This window comes from Coffea eugenioides, chromosome 6 (assembly GCF_003713205.1).
Source record: "Coffea eugenioides isolate CCC68of chromosome 6, Ceug_1.0, whole genome shotgun sequence".
NCBI classification, from domain to species: domain Eukaryota; kingdom Viridiplantae; phylum Streptophyta; class Magnoliopsida; order Gentianales; family Rubiaceae; genus Coffea; species Coffea eugenioides.
The window spans coordinates 24,522,881-24,534,416 of NC_040040.1; the positions used below are offsets into that span (position 1 = coordinate 24,522,881).

The 11,536-nt window shown below is 38.3% G+C and overlaps 2 protein-coding genes and 2 pseudogenes across 2 annotated transcripts; 3 read left to right on the plus strand and 1 right to left on the minus strand.

Moving 5' to 3' along the window:
- The first annotated feature begins 587 nt into the window (after positions 1-587).
- Positions 588-1,497, plus strand: LOC113773915 (putative methyltransferase DDB_G0268948). The gene is made up of 2 exons (XM_027318512.1): positions 588-737; positions 859-1,497. The coding sequence occupies exons 1-2, from the start codon at positions 588-590 to the stop codon at positions 1,495-1,497; spliced, it is 789 nt and encodes a 262-aa protein (XP_027174313.1).
- A 1,245-nt stretch (positions 1,498-2,742) lies between these two features.
- On the plus strand, positions 2,743-3,832 carry LOC113776460 (annotated as a pseudogene).
- A 900-nt stretch (positions 3,833-4,732) lies between these two features.
- Positions 4,733-5,598, plus strand: LOC113773628 (annotated as a pseudogene).
- Positions 5,599-7,994: 2,396 nt separating this feature from the next.
- Positions 7,995-8,477, minus strand: LOC113773916 (GDSL esterase/lipase At1g06990-like). The gene has a single exon (XM_027318513.1). The coding sequence runs from the start codon at positions 8,475-8,477 to the stop codon at positions 7,995-7,997; it is 483 nt and encodes a 160-aa protein (XP_027174314.1).
- Between the last annotated feature and the right edge of the window lie 3,059 nt (positions 8,478-11,536).

The following is an 11,536-nucleotide window of genomic DNA, read 5'->3' on the forward strand; positions in this document are numbered from 1 at the left end:
AACTCGTTAATTCAGACGATTTCTATAGTTTTTTAAAATTAGCTCAAAGCATGAGGTATCGAAATGTAAGTTTTGAAACTATAGCAGACTTTTTTGTATGCTTGTTTAATATCAAGGAGCTTTTCTATATTTTACCCTGCTAGGAATTACACGTAATGCATTACGGAAGCAGCCATTATTGACGTCCGATGCATTTTAGCACACGGCAATTAAGCTGATGCCCCTTTCAATTTCTGGTTTCAAAAGTGGATTTTTGCTCTGTGCTTTTAGGTTTGCATCTGACAAGCAAATTTGTCCTTTTATACCCTTCTTCTTCAATTCTCTCTTTCTCAGGCACATGATCAACTGGTTCTTTAACGCTGTAGACCATTAAATTACATGGGCATACGTGCTCAATTCTGTTCATCACAGACCTTAATAGAAAAGAAAAAGGGAAAAAAGATGGCTGTAGATCTGTAAAGTGTAAACAAAGATTCAAGTCAATCTCAACTCAGAACACTTGAACGGTTCAGAAAGTCCCCATATAAAGAGATCTATGCCTGTAGATCTGTTCATCTTAAACTACCGAAGTAAGGGGAAAAAAGAAAATGGCATACTTGTACCTTAAACAGGGGAAGAATTACTCGCAATCCCGGCCAAATTATCCAGAAGAATTGTTCCACTTCATTGCATCCAAGACACCGCACCATGACCTTGTCTGGGATGCCGGCACTGGCAATGGACAGGCAGCATCATCTGTGAGTCTGAGTCCTCTTTCTATTCCATAAGTAATTGTTTTTCATTTGACTGGTTTCTGTTTTCTTTCAAGAAAGTGACGAGCCTGGCTAGCAGACTATAATGTAAGTTGATGAATTTCAGCTAGCAAAGATATACAAGAATGTGATTGCCACGGATACCAGCCAGAAACAGCTCGAATTAGCTTCTAGGCTTCCAAATGTGCAATACAAGTGTACTTCTCCAACAATGTCTGCTGAAGAGCTGGAAAGGGATGTCGCAAAACAAGCCACCGTGGATCTTGTGACTGTTGGCCAAGCCATCCATTGGTTTGATCGTCCCAAGTTCTACCAGCAAGTGCAGTTGGTTCTAAAGAAGCCACAGGGAATAATAGCAGCATGGTGCTATACTACCCCACAAGTGAATGCAAGAGTTGATGCTGTTTTTAATAAATTTTACTTTGTTGATTCTAGGCCTTACTGGCACCCTGGCAGAAACTTAATTTACGACAAGTATAAGAGCATTGAATTTCCATTTTTGCCGGTGGATGGAGCTGAGAACACAGGGCCATTTGAATTCATGACTGAAAAATTGATGAGTTTGGATGAGTTACTTGCTTATGCAAAATCAGGTTCGGCATATGAAACAGCACTGGAAAAAGGTGTGGATCTCATGAGTGAGAACATGATTGAGGAATTTCGGTCTGCTTGGGCCGAAGATGGCAACAATCAGAAGGTTTCTAAGTTCCCTGTTTATCTCAGGATTGGTAAAGTCGGAAAATGAAGTACTAGTCTCGATCAGAAGTATAGTGAGTGGACTCTCCATCGCATTGTTATGCCCCATCTAGCATCGACCATAGCCATCAACAACCCCCCCCCCCCCAACCCGGGGGGAATTCATGATATCGGTTGAATAAATGATATCTTTTTGAATTGCAATATAGGTTGCATTTTTTCTTTTCCAGAACTTCTTGCTTTTGTGGAATAAAATTCCTTATTTGAGTGTTCTAGGAGGATGACTTGCATCAGTATGTACTTCATCAAATTTAAATAAAGAATAGTATCTTAGGACAATGTAAATGTTTGCATAGGTTTTCAAAAATGAGTTTGTATACAGATCCTATCACCAATATAATCATTTCCAAATGAACTTAATGAATAGAAGTAATAAATAAATTGGTAACAAAGCACCTGTTGGGCCGTTCAAATTCTGGGAATAAAATAAAGTACCATATAGGCTATACTATAAAACAATCAACCCCAAACAATAAATAAACTCAAATGAAGTGGCACGAAGAGGATGGTAAACTTTTGGGTTTATAAGTGTAGTCACTAGTAGAGTAAATAAGGATATTAAAACAATAAATGTAGACATTAACACAAGCAAAAGCATAATTATAAATTTTCTCTTTCATTGAAATTTGTGCCTTAAAATTTATTATGTTTTTACATGTCGTTATGTTAGTGTTTACTTTTATTGTTTTAGTGTTTATTTTTGTTGTACTAGTATCTACACTGCACGATACAATTGAGGCTAGTATTTGTAGAGGATCCTCATCCATGAAGTATTAAGTGTACAACAATAATAGCAGACTCAGCAGTCGGAAACAACGAATTACAAATTTTTGACCAAAAAAAAGAAAAAACCTAGGAATTGCACGTAATGGATTACGCAAGATTCTTGACAAGTATGAAGCAGATTTCGTCCGCTCTCTGCATTCATGTGCTGAGATACCAAAGAGTAAATACCCAAACAAAAATAACGATCAATAAAATTTTCTAGTATCTCTTGCTTAACATATAACAACAAAGTTTGATGTCCCTTTCAATTTCAGGTGTCAAGAACGAACTTTGCTTTGTGCTTTCAGGTTTACATGTTGACGAGCAAATTTGTTCTTTTTATATCTCTCTTCCTCTTCTATCCTTTCAATCACATGATTACTTGTTCTTTGACGTTGTAGACTAGTATTTATTAGTTAGGCAGGCATGTCACTCCAGGACTATATAAGGAGATAAATACCTGTTCAAATTTGTTCACCCCAGACATTCAGGAAAAAAGAAAAAGGAAAAAGATGGCAGATTTGTTCCTCAATCAGGCAGAGCAATACTCTGTATCTAGGCCGAATTATCCACAAGAATTGTTCCATTTTATTGCATCCAAGACACCCCACCATGACCTTGCCTGGGATGTGGGCACTGGCAGTGGCCAGGCGGCATTATCTGTAAGCACAATTTCTCTCGTCTTCGCCACATGAGGCAACTCTTTTTCTTGCAATTTGAAAGGCCAATTAAAAGCCCGAATGCATTGTATAATTTATGTTAAATGATTTCAGCTAGCAAAGATATTCAAGAATGTAATTGCCACTGATACTAGCCAAAAGCAACTTCAATATGCTCCCAAGCTCCCAAATGTTCGATATCGTTCTACATCTCCAGCCATGTCGGCTGAAGAGCTCGAAAGGGATGTTGCTAAACCAGATACTGTGGACCTGGTGACCATTGGCCAAGCCATCCATTGGTTTGATCTTCCTACTTTCTTCCAGCAAGTGAAATTGGTACTGAAGAAACCTCAAGGAGTAATAGCAGCTTGGTGCTACACTACCCCACAGGTGAATGATAGGGTTGATGCTGTGTTTAGACAGTTTTACTTTGTTGATTCCAGGCCTTATTGGCACCCTGGAAGAAATCTGGTGTTTGACAAGTATGAAAGCATGGAATTTCCATTTTTGCCAGTAGATGGAGCTGAGCAAACTGGGCCATTTGAATTCATAACTCAAAAATTGATGGATTGGATGATTATCTTCGGTATGCAAAATCAGGTTCAGCATATCAAACAGCACTGGAGAAGGGTATCGATCTCTTGAGCGAGGATGTGATTGAGGAATTTACGTCTGCTTGGAATGAAGATGGCAGCAATCAAAAGAGCGTTAAATTCCCTGTTTATCTCAGGATTGGCAAAGTGGGAAAGTAAATTATTTGGCTTCTCCTGGGTTCATACTTCATAATAGATAATTAATCCCATATCATTTGCTGGCGGAAATTAAGGTTAAGGCCTCAGTAAATTTAGCTTTTGTCCTCTGTCACCAGACATTTTCTTCAGTGGAATGGGTTAGGTTTTATCGCTAATTGCACAATAGATATTTAACCTTTCTCTGCTGCTCTTCAATTTCCTGCATCTGGATTTCCACTTTTACAAATAGTATTTGAAAGAGACTCAAAACAAGTTTACAACCACTTTTTGTCTGGTATCCACGCTTTTGTATAACTGTTGCAGTAATATTTTTCATGAATTCTTTCAAACAATGAAATCCAACGGACCTGATGGTCGTCAGTGAATAACCTCTAACGATGAAAATGTGTACTTAAAGAAAGAAATATAGGAATGGGATTAAGCCAAGGGAAACTAAAACTTTCACAAAACGAAGTTACACTCATAAATACTTAATCAAATTATGAAATTACTTGGTTCTTGCAATTAACTTGGTTTTCTCTGTTGGATGTTGTCATTGATGAACTGAAGGAGTTGACCAACATCATTATTCAATGGGTGAAAACAACAGCAAATTGAGACAGGGTCAACATGATTATAAAAATGTATAGGACAGCAAATCAAATGAGGAAAATCATGAAATGTGGAGGACAGGGTCAACGTGGTTATTCAAGAAACATGTCATTTTGGCTAATGCTTTAACCAACTAAGCAATAATATGTTAATATTGTCCCCCATCAAGTCAACACTCGATTATAATCACCATGCTGTTAATATTTTGATGCTGCGTCCCTCTTATTAGTAAAACATATGTACATGGTGTTTTCTAAAATGTACAGAAATTAAGCATTTAATTGCAACTTCCAGCTGATATATGTACAGAATATACTCGAATTAAACCAGTCCAAATCAATCTCATCCGTGCATCCGTGAATCGATTTTGAAAGTCCCCATTAAAAGAGATGTATGCCTCTAGATCTGTTTGTCTGAGACTACCGAAAATTGAAAAAGAGAAAGGAGAAAAAAGAAAATGGCGCATTTGTGCCTTAAACAGGGAAAGCATTACTTTATCCCGCCCAAATTATCCAGAAGAATTGTTTCACTTTATTGCATCCAAGACATGCCGGCATTGGTAATGGACAGGCCGCATCATTTGTGAGTAGCCTTTTCTTCCATAATTAATTGTTTTCACACCAATGGCTTTTGCTTTCTTTCAAGAAAGTAGAAAGCCTGGTTAATCAGTAGATTATAACATAATTTGATGAGTTTCAGTTAGCAAAGATATACAAGAATGTGATCGTCACTGATACCAGCCAAAAGCAGCTTGAATTTGTTCCTAGGCTCCCAAATGTGCAATACAAGTGTACATCTCCAACAACGTCTGCTGAAAAGCTGGAAAAGGATATCCCCAAACGAGCCACCGTCGACCTTGTGACTATTGGCCAAGCCATCCATTGGTCTGATCGGCCCAACTTTTACTAGCAAGTGCAATCGGATCTGAAAGCCACGGGGAGTTATAGCAGCATGGTGCTACACTACCCTACAGGTGAATGCTAGAGTTGATGCAGTTTTCAATAAGTTTTACTTTGTTGATTCTTGGCCTTACTGGCACCCTAGCAGAAACATAGTCTATAAGACATGTATGAGAGCATTGAATTTCCATTTTTCCCAGTTGATGGAGCTAAGCACACAGGGCCATTTCGATTCATGACTGACAAATTGATGAGTTTGGATGATTTTCTTGCTTATGCAAAATCGGGTTCAGCATATTTATCAAACGGAATTGGAGAAAGGTACAGATCTCCTCAACGAGAATGTGATTAAGGAATTTACGTCTGCTTGGCTTTGAAGATGGGAAACAATCAGAAGGTTACTAAGTTCCCTATTCATCTTTAGGATTGGTAAAGTGGGGAGATGACTATTAAGCTCAATCAGAAGTATATATGGTGGCCTCTCCAGTCTACACTGCGTTGCTACTCCCTGTTACCCGGCACCATAACCATCAAACATGAGAGGTTGCAATTGATTGTTCTCACCATAGACCTTCGCCATGTGAATGGGGGTTAAATAAATCAAATCATGTTGAATTGCAATATCATTTCTGTTGACAATGAAAAGTCACCTTCTGAAGATCATTGCAGGTTCTGTTGTTTCACTTTTCTTCGTTTACTGATACCTGCATTTTTTCCATAACTTGATGCTGACGTGTTTGTTTAATGCTTAGTACAGACTACGGAGTAAGATTCTTCATGAGTGTTCTACAAGATTTATCATGAGTACCTTATCAGATTAAGAAAAGAACAGTAATATCTTATTGTTGCCATTATGGTTCGAAGTCTCGGCCGAGTCGTCACCGTCTCGGCCCCTACCGATACGATACCGTGACAAAACGATACCGAAATACTTGACTCGCCGAGAAATCGGCCGAGTCGTCACCGTGACGGATTGACTCGGCCGAGTCACACCGAGTTATCCCGAGTCAAGACGAGAAATCAGCTGAGTCACACCGCGACGGATTGACTTGGCCGTTTCTTTTGCTATTTTTTAATTATTTTTATTTAGCATACTTTTTTATATTATTAACAATTTTTAGAATATTAAATACTTTAAAATTTGCGTCTCACCGAGACCGCGACTGATATGCCGAAACCAATGTCGAACGTTCCGGGCCACGACCGCGACCGCGACCGTGACTTTGAACCATGGTTGCCAATGATCTATAGGACAATGCATGCAACACGTTTGCATTTGCATAGGTCTAACAATAAGTTTGTATACAAACCCTGCCACTTGCATAATCGTTCCAAATGAACGTAATGAATAGTAACAAACTTTTAGGCTCCTAATGAGGGATTTAAGGTAACAAAGCACCTTATGAGCTGTAAAATAAGGTAGCATTATACAGGCTATACAATAAATTGTCAACCCCAAAGACAAGCTAAATTCAAATGACGTGCACTGATAAAAACTTTTCTCTTCACTCTTCAGTAGATTCTTATTTTGGAATGTACAGATTCTTCTTTTCCATGCTGGAGATGAACTTTCCAGTGGAAATCAATTCATCGGGGCCAGTTTCTTCAGTAGATCATCAATTACGTATCAGTAAGCTGCATCAGTTGGATGCATGCTATCCCTGAATAAGTACTGGGATTGGGTCCTACATACTGGGGTGATGGGATTACACAACTGAGTGACTTCACGAATTGAACCTATTAGTTTCAGAGAATCCTATCGTGCATTAAATCATGTGATTTTGGCATCCGTTACCCGTTATTGATGACACATACATAAGCAAGTTTAAGTTCATGCCATTGCCATATCTTTCAGGTATTTTTTAAAATCATGTCCATCAATTGATTGTAGGTATCTAAGTAGAGAATTTCGCTCTGTTGAAGTTTTGCTTGTGCTTGTTGCAGCAACTTTACCAGTTCCTCATTGTAAAGTGAAGCATCTGAGTTGACATGTTCTATACATGTCCTCTAAAAAAAACGAACAGTCATTGTTAATGGCAAACAGCCAATTGAACCAGCTACCACCATTTTTTCGCATCCGAGGTCGTATAAATCCTGTATCACCACAGAGGTTAAACTATAGTGGAATATTTACTGATGGACAAAATGATCAGTATCATCAAATTTTACAATATATTTATGCTTGTGTGGAATAAATTTATATACCAAAAGTATAAGACAAAGGATATGGAGCAAACATTCTACAGATGGTAGACTGTTTGATACTGATAAAAGTAGTTTGCATCACCAAATATTTTTCAGACGCAAAATGTATTTCCTTTAAGGAAAGTGCACCAAAAGTCATCAAATGATTCAAGTATATATATAGACACACATATTCATGGAAGTATCATGTGTATCAATTCAACCATTAAACTTCTGAAAGTGTTTGATTTTGGTCAATCCATTATTTTGCCTCCTTTACAAGAAAGAACTGAGGTAGACAAAGAACAGCATAGTGTATGTCGGTCTGAGACAATGGAGAAAAAATTAGTAAAATGATTAACCAGTGCATCATCTAAGAGTTCAATGGGTGATTTCCACAAAAAAAAAAGTGTTTCATGGCTTTAAATAGTTTGGTGAATACTGGTGTAATTTAACCATTTCTTTTGGGCGTGCACAAATCGTAGAAAAGATTGGAAGCATGACTAACCTGAAGAAATTGTTGCTGACTCGTTAACAAAAAGTTTTGGTACTCACTTAAGGTGAACTCAAGTTGTCTGTTAGCATGGCCAAGGTAGAAGTTGAAAAGGAAATCAACAGTTCCACCATGGATGATCACTACAGCTTCCCGAACAATTCTTTGAGCACTTTTTTGCCTACAATCCTCTCGAGCTTAGGTAAGTAATCCCTTAAAAATCGGGGTTGCTTCGACGTTGGAATTGCATTGGTAACACTCTTAGTTTGATCATCAAATCCTGCTGCAGCCGATGACACCCGAAAGCAGTTCATCATCGGATAAGTTTCTCCGCAGAGAAGGAGGAATAACATCTTTGAGGCCTTGTGTGGGCAAGAAATGTCAGGAAGGAGTTTTTCGTCTGAATACCTTCCGGTAGGAATGTGACGTGTGAAATTAATGCCATAAGGATCATAGTTGCTTCTGGGTATAGTAGGTATATAGTTGTTGCTGCCTATATCAACAGCTGAATTACCAAAAACCAAAAGGGCTGTACTCTTTGACAGTTTTAGGCCACTGCACTCGTGAGTTAATCTGCTGAAAACCTGCAGAAGAATAAGCCACGAAAGGCGGAACTTAAGTGCCATGCTTGACAATGATCAATTCTGAAAGATGAACAATGGATGGATATTTAACTAAACTATCTAGCCATCGCTTGAAAATCCAGTGTATTGCATGTTTTTTCACTATTTTTCCGGATACCCAATATTTCGCAATGGATTTTCTGTCTCATTTTCTGTACCATTCTCTATCCTACCTTTTATTATATTGCTATTTCACCTTCATATCATATTTTTGGTTCCAGCAATCTTCCAGTTGTACTCCTTTCTATGCCCTCCTCCTGTCAGTTGTCACACCGCAGCTCCATCCGTGGTAAGGATTCATTGATAGTAAACTGTCCAGCTTTAGCCAGGATTCATTCAAATGCTACAAGAGTTTATTTATTGAAACACAACTCTTTTTGTTCAATTTTATGATGGATTTAAAAGAGTGCAATACACAGCAGAACATACAAAAATCACTCCATTCCTAAAAAATACATGTAAGCTCCATCAAAATTCCACTCTGACAATTGCTAGATCACTCATATGACATCTCAAGTTTTAAGGCATTATTTGCAAAACTTTGTTAATATTTGGGGTAAGGTAACACAAGGTAATGGTGCCAAGAAATAGACCACCACTTCTAGCATAAACAATATTTAACAAGTAAGAAAACGGATAAATCACAACTTAATAAGTATATAGCACTAATTGCCGATGAAGATCATGTTCTACCTTATACCACCATCATGAGTTCATCCTTCTATTCTCAATCAATAGGTCAGTATGAGAAGTGTGTTTCAGTTCCAACTCAATACGTGGACAATCTCGTCTAAATAGTGGGTTGCAAATTAGTGTGTGCAATGACATTCAACATAGCCCTCGTTGCTCAACGGTTCAAGACACAATAGCGACTAATCAAGTAAAATGATCATATTTACAATATAACAATAGAATATTCATCATAAATGATCATTTATCTCTTAAACAAAATAAGAGTATGTATTATAGTAGATTTAAAAAACACAAGAATATCAATTCTTATTTTCACCTAGTCCAGATCCAGCATAACAGCTACATGGAATGTAGAACTAAAACTATACGTTCATAGGATGACAAAAAATTGAGCATTATAACGTCTATATGAATACAATATTATAACTACATGAATGCAAAAAGGCACTCAATTGGATATTCTAGACTTTAGCTTGGCTTTGATCTTTTTTCCTACAGTATCTCAAGGCTGTGCCTTTCTTTTCTTGTCTTGTAGAACATCCATTGCCTTAATTTTTTTCCTTTCTAAGTCGCTCTCTTTGCCCTCTCCTACGAGTATATGTGAGTGTTCCCAAAATATTAACATACAACGAGATGGAGGGCTATTTATAGGTTTCCTTGGAGAAAATTAATCAACACTTGAGTTGATGTGGCGATAACATCTATCAAGGAAGAGGGATGAGTTGGTATTAGGAAAGGTAATGCTGCGACACTTGTCATGGGGAGAACATGACATGTGTCTTGTTGTGTGACACATGTCACCATTGGTTGACACATGTTAGATATTGGTGACACCTGTCTGTCAGGAACTCAGATTCAATTGCTAAGCTCAAATTGATGAATGAGGGAAAATTGGGAATTGATAGGATGAGAGAGAAGAATTGAGGAGTCAGAGAAGAGAGAGTAGAGAGAGAATTGAGGGAGGGGAAATGAAGTTGAAATGTTATTATCAGAATTCTGTTTTTACACATGGGTGGGACCCACTTTTATAACCAATCCACACAATCAGCAATTGCTATTTAACCGACTTAACTAACTATTAATTCAATAACCCAAAACCACATCGTTTAGGCCTCTACTGGATTAATCCCAATTAGGGCATTTATTAAAACTAATTCTTGTCCTAACAATTCTCTTCTGTTAAAATCAGAATTGTCCTCAAGTCTGGAACGTAGGAAACTGATTCTCAATGAAAGATTTATCCTCCCATGATGCTTCTTCATAGTCCAGTTGGTTCCATTTGATCAAATATTGCACAATAGGTTGACCTTCTCGCATAATGACCCTTCTTCTCAAGATGATTTCTGGTTGCAGAGGATATTGATCTTGAGTGTCTAACTTTGGCAGCTTGGTTGAACTACCCTGCATAGGTCCCAACTTCTTCTTAAGCAATGACACATGGAACATAGGGTGTGATTTGGTGTCTGCTGGTAACTTCAACTTGTAGGCTACTGAACCAATCTTCTCTTCCACTTGGAATGGACCAAAATACTTGGTTGATAGCTTAAGGCACTTCCTAACTGCCACCGTCTGTTGTCTGTATGGCTGCAGCTTCAGAAACACCCAATCCCCCACAGCAAATTTCCTCTCCGTCTTATGCTGATCAGCAAAATACTTCATCCTGTGCTGAGCCTTGACTAAGTTATCCCTAATGCAATTGGAAATCTTGTTCCTTTCTTGGATCATGTTAGAGGCTGTAGGAACTACTGAGTCTAGATAAGGGCCTAGAGGTAAGGGTACTGGTTTTTATCCAAACAATGCCTCAAAGGGAGTCATACTAATGCTGGAGTGATAGGTAGAGTTCTAAAACCACTCTGCCAGTGCCATCCATTTGCTCCACTGAGAAGGCATTTCCCCAGTCATGCATCTGAGATAGTTCTCCACACACTAGTTGAGTCGTTCACTTTGTCCATCAGATTGAGGGTGGTAAGAAGACGAGTAATGTAATTCTGTCCCAATCACCTTGAGCAGCTCCCTCCAGAATCCACTAGTAAATATTTTATCTTTGTCAGTAATTATGGACTCTGGCAGTCCATGCATTTTGTATATGTTGTCCAGGAAGGCTTGAGCTACTGTCCTAGCTGTGAAAGGATGAGTGGGCATGGTAAAGTGGCCAAACTTAGTGAACCTGTCAATGACTACCAATATAGTATCATAACCCTGTGATTTGGGCAGTCTCTCAATGAAGTCCATAGATATATGGGACCAAGCTTGTTTAGGAATGGTGATTGGTTGCAGCAACCCAGGGTAGGGGACATGCTCAGATTTATTCCTCTGGCATGTGTCACATTTCTGGATGAATGACACCACCTCTTGCTTCATTCCTGGCC

Excerpts from the sequence above, each read along its gene's own strand:
- LOC113773915 (XM_027318512.1), top strand. The coding sequence starts at position 588 with ATGGCATACTTGTACCTTAAACAGGGGAAGAATTACTCGCAATCCCGG. Across the intron at positions 738-858 it reads ATGGACAGGCAGCATCATCT|CTAGCAAAGATATACAAGAA; the intron begins GTGAGTCTGAGT and ends GATGAATTTCAG.
- LOC113773916 (XM_027318513.1), bottom strand. The coding sequence starts at position 8,477 with ATGGCACTTAAGTTCCGCCTTTCGTGGCTTATTCTTCTGCAGGTTTTC.